The following is a 17,055-nucleotide window of genomic DNA, read 5'->3' on the forward strand; positions in this document are numbered from 1 at the left end:
CATTTTATTTTTTACTTGAAAGTTTTATAAACCACAGAATCATATTTTTATTCTATATTTTATTTATATTTGATTGTCAAGATTAGTCTAGTATATTTTATAAATACATTACAAAAAATTTTTGAAATACAGAATAAAATATTTATATATAAGCTATTTCTCTTATTACTTTATTTTATATTTATTAAAATATTTTTTTATTTGTATGTTAAATTTCTATTGAAAATATTTAATAGATTTTATTTCAGGAAATAAGTATTTCAAATGAATATTTTTGCTTAGAGATTTTAATAATCAATTAAATTATTTATTATACAATACAATATTATATAATAAATATATGAATAATATTTTCACGAATTTATAATACACTCATTTTCTTTCTTTCTTACTATTTTCGTTTTTATTTATGTTTTACTAATTGTAAGTTATTTTTCTAATTCTTTTCTTTATATAATATTTAAAATAATATTTTAAATGAAAAGTAAAAAAATTCTCTAAATTATTGTATCAATTAATAATTTTAATTGATTATTACATTTCAAATATATATTATGAATTAATATATACATATATTGTATATATACAAAATTTTATATATTTTATTTTTTCACGAAACTAAATAATTATTTGTAATAAAATTTAAATCTACCTTTGAAATATGCCCATCAGTGAGTTTGACTCGTTTACGACGATGTCATTATCCTTTTGCGAACTGCACGAAAGGATAATGACATCGTCGCGGTCAAGGAGCATAAGGCAGCTTTAACAGTGACACATATGTATACGTAAAAGGCATGTAACTTACGAACGGTGGACCATGGAGGATGCGCAATAGTATCACGATAATAGTCGTCACTGCAAAATTTAAGACTACATAACGATCGGGTTTAGTGTGACAGACAAGTCGGCACACATCAGCGCCTTCCGCACTTTGCTCACCCGTATCACGTCGCTTTTAGCTGTCGTAAAACCCACCGTGAAACGATGCGTCGTTTCCGCGAGATGAGAAGAAGCTGGGTTGAACATACAGACGCATACACATGCGCGCGTACGGGAAAAAGAAAAAAAGAGAACCACCAGGGAGACTTGAAATATGACGAGATATTTTCGCTATCACTTGTAGTACGAAGGACGATTTCCACGCGATTCTAATCGTAATTTTGAAATACGACGATGTCAATAATTTTACAATAATGATCTATGTGAAAAGCTTTGAACCGGATATATTTTTTTACGGAGTTGCTATATTTTTTTTCCTCTCTCGACACGAAAAAGACGACAAATTTCCGACTGCGTTATTTGATGAAACTCGCGATGGTTAAGGAGAGAAAAACATTGCAATGCATCGGAAATTAGATTGTAGAAGAGCTCTTATACACTTATTGCTTGAAAATTTTGTCTTCATTTAACGTAATTATTTCGGCATTGCGTTGCATTGTTAGTAAACTATGCATCAGCGTCGAGTGATGGGATATTACAAAAGCATTACAATCATTCATTACGAATATCTGTACTACCGAAACTGCGGATTGTTACGTGCACGTTCGTTAATTGCTATGCAAAATCCTGATGTGTGCAATTCTATTGGCAATCAAAATTTTGGTGCGAATAATGTCTGCGGGAATTCCAATTTGTAATTCGTATCTGAAATAGTCATTAAGCAACTGATGAACGTTAGGAAAGCGAATATAATTAACATCCATAAATTATGTGTATAGACAATCGTAGGCACACAACAATAACAGAAATCATATGTATATATATATATATACAACAGAAAAAAGTATTTATCATAAATTTATGAAAATATGAAAAATTATTTCGCATTGTAATAGGCGTTAATATTTATTCGAGTACATATATGGATACAATTTAGTCGGAAACATATACATAATGTTATAACTATGTGAAACACCCAATGCATTAAGCCAGTATACATTCGCAAATAATGCATTGCTTTTAACGCATATATCGCTCGAAAAATAATTGAATTTAAACAAATGTCAGTCCTCGAGCACGTTCAACATTACGACTCGGAGATCACGCAATCTGATTTCCCAAAAATTTATTTCAAAATTCTTACTCATCGTTTCATTTCGTTATATGTTTCAAAAATTCATAAAGCACAGAAATATCTGTGTAGCTTTTAAGATAAATATTATAAATACATGAGAAAGCAAATGATAATTTCGTGATACGATTGCACGAACAAGAAAATTAATTTTGGGTAGAAAATTCCTTTTTAAAATTTTGAAATAAATCTACATAAAACAATTTACTTATCGTAATCAAAAATACATATTCTGCGGAAATGTAAAAATACTGATAAGATTATCATTTCGTGATAAAGTATGTCGAATATTTACATTTGAAAATGATAGAATAAATATACATATATTTAGAATTAAATAAATTTTTGTACTAGGCGAAATTTTGTATTCTTAGTAAAACGTAGCAGAAACCTGAAATTAAATTTATTCATACATATAAACGATTATATAATAATTATATAAATATTTCAATAATAAGAGATACAAAACATTTTTCTCGTATATTATACACATAATCGAGAATTAAAGATTCGATCAAAATTTGCGACAAACTTAAATTACAGAATATTTTTTTATATATTGAAAAAGGAAAAAGATATTCTTCCCCGTCGTAAATGCATTTAATTTCCGCTTACAAAAACAATATTGCCTTGACTCAGAGCTTTTGATTTTCCCACAATTATATACATATATATATCACTATACATCGTATAAAACGTAATGTATATACGTATATAGAAATATAATATTCGTATAACACGCTTCATTCTTTGTACAAATTCTAGCAGTGATTCGTCGAGCCATAATCGAGTCAGCTATGCGGTCGACAAACACATGCGGTCATTTTGCGTTCGACAATAACGTGTGTATGCAGATATTGCCGTGCAAGAATAATCGCGGAAATTTACGCTCGCATTTCCCTCCTGCCATTTCAATTGCGCTTATGTATATGTCACATTGAATACATTTACAGATACAGTTAGGTGGAGATACGTTATTACGCTATCATGCGCTGAACAAATGTTTGCCATGTTAAACACATATACGCAGTGTTACGTTTTCTCATAATGGATGGAAAAATTTTTTTTTTCATGTTCGCGTGTCATTGGCTAATTTGTCGATTAATAATCAAATGATTGAGATTCATGCGCGTCCGGTGTATATATAAATATGTATTTCGCTCCAATATTATCGTTTGCAAGCAGTGATCGTTTTAAACCATTGTAAAATATGTATATCGTGTAACTCTGTCGATATGTAAACTATTAAATAAAGTTACAAATTAATCATGCCATTATGTACGCACATTGTTCAACGCAGATCCAACTGGCTTATAATATCGTTCGTTTTTTAGCTTACTATTGGAAGTACTTCGCGTCGCAATCCTATGGTACTAAAATAGAAACGAATATCGCAGCCATATATCCCTTAGTATTGTATCCCTTAGTATCAACAATTGTAACACTTCGACGAATAGTGCTCGCGATTACTCTATACGGATTAAATAAGAGAACATATTCGTAATGAATTAGGCCGGTTGAAAAAGCATATCGCTTCGTATCGTACGTTATTGCTTTTGTATTTCGAGCAAATGAGAACTTTCTCGTATAAAATTATCATACAAAATATCTTTACGTGAGCGTAAAAAACAAATATTTGAAACAATAGAAATTTAAATAATAATAATTATTATTATCTAATTAGCGGTAATAAAAGATAAATCAATTTTATATCTTAAAATATTTTTTACACTTTTTTTCCAAGTAGAAATGCGCCATATTTTTTGACGCATATTTGAACAGATTGAACAAATTAAAACTCTATGTGGAATATAGAAGATTAAATTGGATAACATCGTTCATCGAATAAAGTCTCAATTTTTCCCAATATATATATAATTATATATAATTATATATTTATATATAACATATATATCCTTCTAAATTTAACTTTAACGTTTTCTAAAATACTGTCAGACGTGTCTCAGACACTGAATACTTTGTTACATTGATTGCAAGTTTAAATCAGTTTTCTATATGTTTTAAACGCGCGTTTAAAACAAAAATTGCTATTGGAAGAATTTTTTGCCAGAGTATTATGCGCTATAAATGATTCAGTTTCGAGCAAATAATCAATAGAATTTATGCATGACATTGTAATCCTACTCTACCTCATAAATGCGTTATTATAATCGTACTATAACGTGAAAAAAAAATTCTAATATTTGTGCTGTCGAAGTTGAGTGCAGTATAAACTGCTAAAACTTTATGATAGAGACGTTCTGTATCCTGCTACGGTCCAGTTGATTATTAGACTAGTTGGAATTGAAAATATCTCTTCTCAGTGAATGCATTGAGTCACTTCGAAACGACATATACGACACATACCAAAATTACATTACATTTTTATTTTATTACTTGTACTTTAGTATATTGTGAATATAATTAGTAACTGTCAGTAACTCTCTGTACGCTACGCCTCTATTTTAATTCGTAGAATTGCAGAAAGCCTTTTAATGCACTCACCAAGCGGAACTTGTAAACGTTTGAACACTCCATAAATGCACCATTTTGGGCGGGCATAAGAAATGTAAATTTCTATTCATCCCAAGAACTCGTACGTCGTTCTTCAATATGAGAATTTTCCAATTCCTTTAAACCAATCGAATTATCAACCAAACAACCCCCTCCCCTCTCTGTTAAAAATTCATATAATTATCGCGACATGTGATCGCGATATAAAAATATACTTCTCTTAATTCATCCCCATAAATAGGTATCTGAATACACACTCTCTCTAGCGCGGTATACTATTATTATTTCTATAAGTACTCCTTGTAAACCGTCACGCTTCTAATATTCTCTCTTATTATACCTTTTATCTTATCAGCTTGGTCAACACAGACGAATCATTTAATTGCGATCCCTAAGTAATTTTCTTGTTAGTTTAGTTTCTCTCTCAAAACTTTAATAACTGGTGTCATTAACAATAAATTTAAATAATCAATTTTTTAATAAAATAATAAATTATTCTTGTTTGTTGAGAATGTTAATCTTGAATATTTTTTTATAAATTTATATATATTGTATATGCGTGGAAAATTATATATTATATTTTTTATAATCCTTGGACAAAACTTCTTTTTTTATGAAACAAACTCTTCTTTTTAAATAATACATAATTGAAGACTATTGCAATATTAAAATGTTATAATTGACCAGCTATTAAGGAATTAAGGAGAATCTTTGACATCCTTACCAGAGAAATACATTATTAAATGAATATAATACCATATAATTTAATATTAATAAATAATAATGTATAATGATCGCGCTGCCTAACTGAGCATACTATATGAAACCGATTAATTTGACACGCGTCCATTTTGACACAAATTACTACTTAATGTCCAGTCGTACTGGACTCTTTTCATTTTATTTATCTCACTATAAATATTATTTTTACGATAAGTGTAACCTAATATATGAATTAAATGTAATCGCTAGCGTCAATCATGTTTGACTCAGAAAGCTATTATTTTTCGTAATTAACCCTGCGCTGCTCTCTGACATAGGTATCACGGCCGACTTCTCACCTTTCGGTAATTTTGCATGCGATTTTATATTCGGTTGCAGACCCTTCTGGATATTCTAAAAAATAATGACAGATTATATTCGCGATTCAAAGAAGATTAAAATAACTATGGCTATTATTATCCTACGATAATAGTTTCAGATAACTTTCGTATGCATGCAATTTACACGCAAACGTCGTTACATTTACCTCTTTAAACGATCCTGGCGTAATTATTACATAATACAACGCATAACCTGGAATCCATATCATAGATGAAAGACTCAAGCATACTCCCACTATTTCCGCCCACGTCGGATACTCGTAGCTGCTGCCATATTTGAGTGGTTTATATTGCACGATTTGAAATACAAAGATGAACTGAAAGATAAGAAAAAATGCAACTGAGAAAACTTTCGCTATATATTGCATATAATACAGTATACGCTTTATATATTTTTAGTTTTTTCGTTTTCTTAGTATTAGTTTATTTATTAATTTTTTTACTTTACTTCACAATAATTTTGTGCGAATTAATTTACATAATTAATTATCTTTGAAGTATAACAATTTGTGAGAATCTACTTTGGATGTTTTAATTGATGTAAATTTATTATTATACTCACGAGCATGATCACCGGCGCAAATAGAACCCAGCATATGTACCAGAATTTATTCAAACGAATGCCCATCATTTGATGCACGCAATCGCAAAATTTCTTTGCTCCGAAAATCCATGATATCGCGATCGTTTGGAAGAAACACACCCATAAAATGGACATACCGCTCGCGGAGTAGAAGTCCATCAGTTGGAAAATATAAATTCCACCCTGTGAAAAGTAACATAATGATTTTTGTTAAATTTTTCAGCGTGCAAATTTTTATTATCATATATATATTGATTCCTTGCGTGTCGATTTATCGACATATGGTTCGCCGAATACTAACGTTCGTGACCATTGGAACTCCCAGAACGAACATTATCAAACAGATAGCGATGGTAAACTTGATCCTATGAGGTCGAAGTGTATCCGGCCAGTAGTCGACCATACCGGTTATGAAAGATTCCACGATGCAAAATTCACTGTCGATGCCGAGTATCTGCGTGGAGAGACGAATCGATTCGTATATAATCATCTTACATTTATGCAAAAAGTTGAGAGAATTCTAATTTCCCATGCTTAACCTTTGCTCCAAAATCTACGTTTAAATTTATAACTTGTAATATATGTGCGTCTACAATATTTCATCAAAATTATCATTTAATGATTTGTTAGGAATATGATTTTTACTATGGTACAGTTTATTTTTATCATTAATTAATTACTCTTACAAAAACTAACTACGGGAATAATATAATGTGATCTACATTTTAGACCGCAGATTTTTGAAATTTTTAGGGACAAAATTGAACAAGCCTGACTAAAGTAATTATTACATTAAATTTGTAAATTGTGAAATGTCTGTAAAAAATAAAATATTACATACTCCAAATTTTAATTATATTATTTGAAAGAATTTTATGCATAAATTGTTAATATTTGCTAATATCGTTTGAATTTTTAAAAATATTTTTTACATTATTTTTCATGAACGTTTCACAATTTTCTTTAGCACAAAAATAGCACAAAAATACAGTTCGACGTTAAATTGTGACATGTCGAAAGACTCTTCCTGCTGAGGGCGTCAATGCGTGTTCAAACTCTTTTTTACAGCGATGTACGTCACATAATAAATATAGACGGCGACAGCCGATTCCGTCATCAGAATAACAATTTCTTACAAGCAGCATCACGAAGAATATAATGGCCCACAACGAAGCACCGGGTAGCTTCAGAACGACCTCGGGATACGTGAGGAACACAAGACCAGGCCCGCTCTTGACGACCTCGGACACCTGCGTTTGCTGTTCCAGGGCGATGTGACCCAGTATCGAAAATGTTACGCAACCGGCCAGAAGACACGTCAGGGTATTGACTACGCAAGTGATTATTGCGTCTCTGCAAGACAAAACTCCCTTTTTGAAAGACTCCAGCAGCGACGACAGAGAGTCGTGTGATTAAAAATAATATAGAACGCGCTACTAAGTCATTATATGCAATTCTCGCAATTTATGCATAAATAAGGCCAACGTGAGATCTGACACGGCTAACGTGTAGCGATGGATTATTCAAATCGGCATGGAGCTGCGAGCCCGACAATTGCAGCATCGAGAATATTAATTAAGTTCTACGATTAAATACTGCCTCGACATTCTTGTTGGCGAAAAATTACTTCTCGTACGGCTAAGCCAACGCTGTTACTGAAACTCGATATCTTGTCGATAATTGTGATCCAGGCAAGGATCTTACATCGCTTACCTATAACAATTGTGATGGAACTTGTTGTACGAGCCTAGGGCGGGCAGGGCACCGGTACCGATACTGTACGCGAAGAAGATCTGGGTAGCACCGTCTATCCAAGGTCCGGGATTGCGCAATTCCTCCCATCGCGGCGTCACGTAGTAAAGCAAACCGTCGTACGAGCCCTCCAACGTCACCGCTCTTCCCAAAAGAATGAAAAGCACCACGTACGGGAACAAGGCTGAAAACCAGATGATCTTACCGCTCTGATGTAGACCACGCCGGATGATAAAGTAAACCAGCAACCAGCCGACAATCAGGCAGCCTAGCAGCTCCCACTGGATATTTCCGATAGTCTCGATACCGGACGTGATGCCAAGCACTCGCTGACTGAAAATGTAACGTCATTTTCTGTAATCACTTCATCTTATAAATATTAATATCAATGTGTTCAAGATAAATAAGAAACACAATAATTAACACATCTTAACCATGACTTTATGCAGATAGTACTTATGATAAAAGAACAAATGATGTAAATATCAATATCAGATTGAATTTAAATTACATTATGCAATTAGTACATACTTATGTAAAAATCGCGATGATTGCTTGTTTTACTTATCGTTTCATGGAATTAATTTATATTGAGTTTATATTAAATTGATAAATTGCAAATTTGCAGTGAACATGTTCTCCTGAGATTAATATTGGTGATATAAATATGTTACATAAACGCATTTGCACGCAAACGAATTTGCTTCGATACTGATTTTAAGAAAATCAATATCGCATTTTCTTATTATTCTTACGTCCCATGTGAATCTCCTGATACTTTCAAGCTTACATCATCGGTACTATAATTTTCGGAAGGGACAGTTCGATGCCTGTATATTTACTTTGATTATTTAACTCAAAATTGCTGAGTCTTGAAAATTCTCTAATTCAAAAAATATACGTATATATTTTTTTGATAAAAAAAAAATTATTAACCCTTCTTTCGTTTTCACTTCTTTCATATATTATTTTCTTCGTTTATATATTACAACAATTACTTAATAATGCGTTTTACTTACTCCCAGTATTCTTCTACCGGCGTAGTATGATGGCAGGTAGTATTTTCGGCAGATGTTATTTTAGAACAGTTTATTCGTCCATGTGTGTTTTTGCTATCTTCAGCATCGAAACAATCATCCGTGTTCCACCAATTTCCTGAAAAAAATAATATTCTACATATATACAAGATATTCTATACAGCAAGCAGAACATAATTAAATGTGTAAATAAAGATGCGTCTATAATATCTCGCGTCGCAGAACTTTATATAAATATTAAATTTGAATAGAAAAAACCCAATTAAAAGATGATATTTTTAAATATCTCTAATCATTATTTCATTTTTAGAGCAATACTATTATACGAAATATAAAGATGTAAAATTTATTGTATGTTTTTTTTCAAGGTTGAATAATTTTAATAAGTGTCACAAATACTTTTAAGGGATAAAAAAAATGTTACTTACCGCATCCACTCCAAGGTACTTTTGGTAAATTCACGAATGTGCTTATTAGGTAAAAGAGTGTCCAAGAAATAATTATGCAATAATATACATCGAGGAAGAATACAATAGTCATCGTAGCATATCCCACACCTGAAATACGACCATAATAAATTACGTGTTATTAATATATTATCATCATTTATATAGCATTTATATAGTCATAATTTTAATTTGAAGATATTAGAAAGTAATTTTTTTACCTTGTAAAAGAGGACATAATTGTCCAACAAGCGACATTCCACCAGCTCCAAGATATTGTCCAATAGCGACTTCTTGAAAAAATATAGGGATTCCGCAAAACAGCATCGCGATACCATAGGTGATTAGGAAAGCACCTGTAATAAAATTTCGAGATAAATGAAAATAATGACTAATTAATTTACATTCAATTTGGAAAAATAAATTTCTCTCGTTTATGAACTATTATTCTCCTCTATCTTAGGATACTTGTTTTTATAGAAACATAAAAAAAAAAAAATAATTAACAGCGCGGTTGCAATTAAGCTCGGCAAACGCTAAACTATATTTTAGCTCACGCAATTTTCTTCATAGTATTAAGAATAATATGACTTCGTAAACTAGAGGGGTAATTATGGATGTCAGATGTCACTGAAATTTAACGCTGTCTGCTCCTCGACTTACAGCTGCAAATTTAAAGCTTAATGAAATTTGCAAATAGGATAACATTCAAGAGTCCTAAGAGTTAAACTAATTTATTAATACAATTGGTTTTTTCCTTTTTTTTTAATTGTAAAAATATTCTCTATTCTATTATTGCATAATAATTATTTATCTTCAAATAATAATACAATAATACATAATTTCATAAAATTAATTACATAAATAAAACTAATAATAAAAATAAAATTGATAATATATAACTAATTATGAATTCATAAATTGATTCAGGAGTCTAATACTTAAAACGACCGCTTAGATTGTTTATGTAAATCTGGTATATTATAAATCGACTTACCGCCGCCATTTTTATAGCAAAGATAGGGAAATCGCCAAACATTCCCCAACCCGACGGAGACACTTATACAAGAAAACAGGAAGTCAAGTTTATTGTCCCATCCGCCGCGTTCGGCATCTTCCTCCCTATTACCGATCTCAGTCATTTTACCCTGCGGCGATGATACTGTCATCTTGGGCACAGTGCGGGACGGTTCGCGTCTCTTGTCCGTCCCCACCGATTTAGCCTTGAACTCTATGAAGGTCTGATCGGGGTCGACCTGATCCTTCTCCTCGCCCCAGTAGTACATTTTCTCCGCCATGGAGCCTGTAACGCGTTGAAAGTTGACACTGAATATCTATGGAGAGGGAACGAGAAACCAGTCCTTGAAAATAATGAAAGGATGAAATGTAAATTTTCTTTTATGACCTTCATATTATCGATTATAAAATTGTTCTATTTTTCTTATTATACGCGTATTATACTTAAGGCACATTTCTGCTAAGAAGAGACACACGCGATATTATGCAAGATAGCAAAAGATTGCTGTCATTTGACAGAATGTGAAAAAAAACTTCACTTAAATTATTATTCTTTTTATAATTTTTCTGACAAATTAAAATGGATTAAAATGAAAAGCCACAAGCTAATTTATTTTGTAAAATTGAATTTTTTTAATTTTTGAAATTAATTAGACCGAGAGAAAGTTTTAAAAGAGGTTTTGAATTTATTTTTTGATATACTTTTTTTTTTTTTTTTTTTTTTTTTTTAAGAAAAGTTTTTTTGACAAATTCACAAGTTTATAGAAATTTTTGCAAAAATTCCTATTTCTTTTTCATTCACTTTTATATCTGAAATTTCTTTCAACATACAGATTTCTTTTTAGCAGATATGAATTTAGTTGCAATATAAATTTCTGAAAAGTCAATGACACAATGTACATATTTTCTTCAATATCAGTATTTGATTGTGACCTTTATTGCATTCATAGTAATGTATCTTAATAAATATAATTTCAAACAATTTTTCCGCCCACGTTCCGATAAGGTCTGACACGCAACTGTAAACTGAACAATTACGAGTATTATTTGGAATTTACTTTTTTTAGTAACCGCCTCCGCTTCATTTATCTTTCTCTGATTTTCCAACAGAATACATATAAATCACGTTGACCTTTTGAATATCATAATATTAAGTAACATGACATAAACATATTTTAGCATGGGTATGTTTTGAATAAATTTTCAAAACATAACTAAAACAGGTATTTACAACATGTTTAAAATATTGTTAAAAATAGCGTAAATGATTGATGTTAATGATATATGATAATATAAAACTTATGCATTTAACATTCTGTATCGCCAACGCATTTAGTTCAAATTATATATAGTTGATACTTGTTATAAAATTTTTTCTATTTTTGCAGATAATATAGCCCAGAAGAAAACGAAACAGCTTTACATGTATATAATTATTTAATCATATTTACTTAATCCAAATTAATGCCAGCGGATTTTATATATATAAAACATCTTCCAAAAGATTTTTTCTCAATCTACGTTGATCGGAACTGGACCTATGCAAACAATTTCTCACTCGACGTATTCGCGACCATTTCGCGTACATTATCCTCGGCACACGCGTATACACGAGAACGCATGTACGCTCATTGAAAAGTCCCCTCTTTCCAAAATATTTCTTTCTCTCTCTCTCTCTCTCTCTCTCTCTCTCTCTCTCTCTCTCTCTCTCTCTCTCTCTCTCTCTCTCTCTCTCTCTCTCTCTCTCTCTCTTTCTACCACCCTACTTTTTTCTCCATTGTAGTTCTCCCAATTCGGGATTTTGCGGATGAAGAGGGTGCACGTGCAAAATAGTGTACGCACATGCGGATATGTGTGTGAGTGTATGTTATTGCGTTTGTATGTGCGCATCGTGCGCGCGCTCTATGCGCGGATGCTGAACGCAAAATCAATATCAAGTTTACATCGCGTCTATGTATACACGTGGACCGTGAACCTCGGCCGTAAATTCGGATGCGACGCAACGCCAAGCTCGATGATACCCTATCGAATTGCAATTGCGTCACAACAGTGATTGTACAAGGATGCATTAGGATATATGAATACTTTAGATTAGTAGGAAAGAGGGAGAGATTGTGTAAAAAAAGAAAACATACGGAGAAAGAAAAACTACGAAATATAAAAGTTGAACCTTAAAACACGATATTGTATAATGTGACCTGAAAATAGTATTTTATTGTGCGTGATTAACTCTGGAAGAAAATAAGAAAATTATTGTTTTTTCACTAATCTAATGATATTTCCGTAGAATTAACTAAATATCCGGCATTATCAGCGCGAATTACGTTACTCAACTTTGATATTTTCTGACATTTGATTTTTTTTTAATGTACACTTTTATAGTTTGCAAACTTATGCATTTGACTTAATGCAAATACAACATTTGATTGATATATAGTGGCCAGTAAATATATTAAAATATATAAATAATAAAAAAGACATTAAAAGAAATTTGATAATAATGTCCTTTAATATCTAAAATATTATATGATTAATTAATTTATTATATCCCAAGCATAGTGTTCACTTCCTTGCCATAATTACAACAAACGAAACATACAGGATGCTTGCATCATGCGCTTGACTGCGCATAGAAAAATACATGGTCGTCAATTGAATGGCGTAGGTCGTGTACGAATATAATCTTAATTATTACACGATCCATGTGTTTATCGAATAAGATACAATATTAAATCAAATTTATTAATTGGAAGGAAAAAAAACAATGTTACTCTTAAAAATTTGTAATGTTATATAATACATGCATTTTCTGACACTTAAGCCTAATTATATTCTCAAGCTAGATACAGTTTGTATCTTGATGTGTGATAATTTTCCTGTGATAACATTTATTTTGAATTCAGGTAAAAGTTAATATTGCATAGGGAGCATTAAAAAAATAAAAATTAATATTTAAATATAAAATCCTGTTAAAAAAAATTAATTAATTTTGTCAAATGATGTTCTCTTACCAAAGAATGCGTTAAGAATTCCGAAACACTAGCCGTGACCGTCAATTTTCCGTTTTGTCTTGATTGTAATTGTAAAATCCGGTATTGCGCGTAATCATTACATTGCTTGAGGAAGCAGACGTTGCGAATCGCTCACGCCCGAAAGTCCGCTTCCGGATCAAATCTTCTGGAGCGCTTTCGAGAGGATTTCTCGACTTGAATCAAACCACGAATGATTCACGCGGATTCACTTGTCAGAGGTTCAATAAAGCGCACTTTCGGAATAGACGAGGTTTATTTGACGTATCGACGCGTTAGTCATGGAATATCTGCGACCTACCCCACAAGAGATGTGGTTACAGAATAATACCACGGTTCAAGATGGGGAATGTTACCCCTTTTCGAACGCATGCGCGTTTTCGTGCGCATCCCCGCCAGCCAGCAAAGCTAACAATAAGTGGTGGAGTCCTGGGATCCGGCGGTGCGACAAGATTTTTTTACTCAATAAATAATCAAAGAGACTGAGAAAGATAATTCGTTAGAATAACATTGTGCTTTGTACGTTTTTTTTTACAGACATTAACAAGGAAACTACTGCTGTTAACTCTATGTATTAAAAACTCAGTAATAATGCTATAATCAGTTTTCAATAAAAGATAAATATTCTTCTCTGAATAAATACACGCATATATATATATATATATATATATATATATATATATATATATATATATATATATTGTCACTAAAAGTAGGATGTATAAAAGTACATAGAAATATTTTTAACATTTGAAACTGTAAAATTCAAAGAAATAAAGTAGTGACACATTTCCAGGAGATTCAGTGAATAATATCAATATGTTGCTTCTTTATCAGAAATTCAAATTTTGATTAATAAAATAAAAAGAGTTTTGTTGGTAATTGAATAAAATTATCATTAGAAAAAAAAAACTAGATCGAATTTTCAAACAAATTGTTGCACATTTTTCAAAAATTATTATATTAAAAATTTGTACGAAAAAAATATTGTAAAAAAATAGATAAATTTATATTACAATTAAATGCTAGAAATTTATATTTATTCATAAAAAGTTTATATACATATACATTATCTAGTAAATATAATTGCTAGAAGGCTTCATATTACGTAATATTACGCGGATTGTTTTAACTATTTATTGCGTACGATATATTGTTCGATATAATCTCAAAAATAAAATCTTGCACGCGCACGATTATATATCACTTGTATAAAAAATATTTTTATAGAAAATTTTATGCAAAAATAATTCGCACAAAAATGTATTATAATGAATTACAAATCTTATCGAAATATAAACAGCATCACGAGTAGTGTTTATTCAATTTAAGTATCATCTACTAAGTTGACGTGTCGCCTTCATGGAAATTTTTTTCGCGTATTAGCGTTACTCGATTAACCGAAGGCGCGCGTTCGATAATTAGCATTCGACGAACATTAACTAGTCCCTTTAACATCCACTCGATTGCTCGCTGGAATTACCCGGTATCACTGTGTGACAGCCACGTCGGTGTCGGAATTGCTTGGCCGCGAATTTGTCGGGATCCTGGAAAAAATAACCATCATTAGAATTCTATCGCATCAGCTGTTTACTTCAGGATTAAGAATTCTTTCGAAATTTAATGAAATTTATAAGAAAGAAGCTTTTTACTCTAAAACTGAGATGCACTGAATCAATAAATGATCACTAATCAGTCTACCCTCATTTTTTTTTTATTTGCAGAAAAAATTCAAGACACGTGTAATGAAATAAAATCGGTATAGAAATAACAGTAATGCATCACTCAAACATTGAAAAAAATGAATATATGGTCGAAAAGAAAAATTCTCTTTTTTATTATTACCTGAACATCATTCATGCCCGTTACTGTGTGAAAGGATTTTGAAGATATTTTTCGCTGCGCGTCCTTGAACATAGAAAAATTCGGCGGTGGCATCCAATTCGTTCCATAAGAGATTGGATGTACATCTCCTCGTGCCGCATTCGCATCAGCCGATATTTCTAAGCAACCGTCGTCACAAACTGAGCCTATTTCACTGTCATCCGCTGCTGCATTTGCCTCGGAACTTATAAGTATTTGTTGCGTTCTATGAACAAAAATTTTACTCAAAGATCTTATTAAATTATAAATCATTATTTACTCCTCTCTTTTCTATTATTATTATTATTATTGTTATTATTATTATAGTTATTATTATTATTATATACTAAAATTTAATTTGTCTCAATTTAATTTTTTAAATTATATATTATGTATTTTAAATATTTTTATATTATAATTACTATAATTTTTTGTATGTTTTTTTATAATTTAAAGGACTGATAATACGATACTATAAAATTTTAGTTTAAAAAAAAGGAGCAATAACTTTACACAAACGTTATACATTATAAGAGCTGCTGAAAAATTTGTTGATTAAAAAAATTTAAATTGATATTTACAAGATACTTATAAATAAAATTACCGAAACAAAAAAGCAAGAGATAATCGAAACACCAATCACAATACTAACCTGATTTGTGACCATTCTACGTAAGACATTATCACCACAAGAGCATCCCAAAGTTTACTTAAAGTTTTTTTAATGAAAGTTTCTAAACGATCGATATTTATCGCGCATCCTAGCGCGATTATCGCGATCGACATCGCCATGATCCAACTAATAAAACAGGCCGACAGCATAGGCGGCTGTATAGGTGTAGGATAATACGAGGACCAGACACGTCGCCACCAAGGATACGAAATATCTCGGTGTTCAATTTCCTACAGCAATTATATATATATATATGTTTTTATATAATTTTATAATTTTATAATATAAGTTTTTGTTCCTTATAAATATTTTATAAATTTTTAATTGAAAATTATTATTGAGTCGATTCAAAACGCTTTTATTTAATCACGTTCCAGTTTTGACATAAAACTATATTAATACACACATGATTTTTAGGAAATCATAAATTTTTATTTTAATAGAAGAATGTTAAATTCTCTTATATAAAAGTGAATAATTCGAACATTGCGAGAGCGATTTCTCTGTTAATTTAACGAGAGAAGTAATAACAAAACCACTCACGTAACTCCAATAATGCCAGACGCTGCAATAGAGTATCCTTTGAAGGACCAGCCATAACCATAAAAGCGCTGTAACCATGAGCCAACTGACTGACACCTTGAAAAACGTGCACGTGCAAGAACACTAGGCTACACAGCGATTCTCTAGAAATCTCGTACCTGAAAACCTTTATAAACGAGGGTTACGCCTATAAACTCCATGAATCGTGCGGAGGACGGGGGATTCTTCCAAAGGACGAGCAGCGCGGCTGCCACGATTACGAAGGACGGTAGCGTGTGAATAAAGTCCGGTCCGACTGCGATTTTAGCGTATTCGCGGAACACCCTGTGTCGCAGAAACAGGATCTCGTCAGGCACCGAAAGCAGGGTTGCTAACTGCGAGTCCAACGCACTCAGGCAGGACATTACTGACGAGTCACCCT

At 31.5% G+C, this 17,055-nt stretch overlaps 2 protein-coding genes across 3 annotated transcripts; both read right to left on the reverse strand.

Annotated features, from left to right (window-relative positions):
* Positions 1-1,819: 1,819 nt before the first annotated feature.
* Positions 1,820-13,889, reverse strand: LOC140672382 (sodium- and chloride-dependent GABA transporter 1). 2 transcript variants are annotated; one of them, XM_072904505.1, is made up of 11 exons: positions 13,538-13,889; positions 10,507-10,812; positions 9,731-9,865; positions 9,492-9,620; positions 9,046-9,181; positions 7,988-8,359; positions 7,411-7,627; positions 6,576-6,728; positions 6,254-6,457; positions 5,838-6,008; positions 1,820-5,704 (listed from the first exon to the last, which is right to left on the reverse strand). In XM_072904505.1, the coding sequence occupies exons 2-11, from the start codon at positions 10,805-10,807 to the stop codon at positions 5,567-5,569; spliced, it is 1,956 nt and encodes a 651-aa protein (XP_072760606.1). In that variant the 5' UTR covers positions 10,808-10,812; positions 13,538-13,889; the 3' UTR covers positions 1,820-5,566. The 2 variants fall into 2 exon arrangements, with proteins under 2 accessions (XP_072760606.1, XP_072760607.1); XM_072904506.1 differs by having other exon boundaries at positions 10,507-10,843.
* A 1,078-nt stretch (positions 13,890-14,967) lies between these two features.
* Positions 14,968-17,038, reverse strand: LOC140672584 (uncharacterized). The gene is made up of 5 exons (XM_072904848.1): positions 16,793-17,038; positions 16,635-16,730; positions 16,071-16,321; positions 15,401-15,644; positions 14,968-15,102 (listed from the first exon to the last, which is right to left on the reverse strand). Exons 1-5 carry the CDS (start codon positions 17,036-17,038, stop codon positions 15,007-15,009), a joined length of 933 nt encoding a protein of 310 aa, XP_072760949.1. The 3' UTR covers positions 14,968-15,006.
* Positions 17,039-17,055: the final 17 nt, after the last annotated feature.

This window comes from Anoplolepis gracilipes, chromosome 13 (assembly GCF_047496725.1).
Source record: "Anoplolepis gracilipes chromosome 13, ASM4749672v1, whole genome shotgun sequence".
In the NCBI taxonomy this organism is placed as follows: Eukaryota; Metazoa; Arthropoda; class Insecta; order Hymenoptera; family Formicidae; genus Anoplolepis; species Anoplolepis gracilipes.

What these genes read in the sequence shown, in the direction of transcription:
- LOC140672584 (XM_072904848.1), bottom strand. Translation starts at nt 17,038, where the DNA reads ATGTCCTGCCTGAGTGCGTTGGACTCGCAGTTAGCAACCCTGCTTTCG. An exon ending in TCGTTTATAAAGGTTTTCAG is followed by an intron (nt 16,731 to 16,792) that starts GTACGAGATTTC and finishes ACGTTTTTCAAG; the next exon opens with GTGTCAGTCAGTTGGCTCAT. An exon ending in TCTGGCATTATTGGAGTTAC is followed by an intron (nt 16,322 to 16,634) that starts GTGAGTGGTTTT and finishes TAATTGCTGTAG; the next exon opens with GAAATTGAACACCGAGATAT.
- LOC140672382 (XM_072904505.1), bottom strand. Translation starts at nt 10,807, where the DNA reads ATGGCGGAGAAAATGTACTACTGGGGCGAGGAGAAGGATCAGGTCGAC. An exon ending in CCGGTAGAAGAATACTGGGA is followed by an intron (nt 8,360 to 9,045) that starts GTAAGTAAAACG and finishes TTACATTTTCAG; the next exon opens with TCAGCGAGTGCTTGGCATCA. An exon ending in TTGCGCCGGTGATCATGCTC is followed by an intron (nt 6,009 to 6,253) that starts GTGAGTATAATA and finishes CTTATCTTTCAG; the next exon opens with TTCATCTTTGTATTTCAAAT.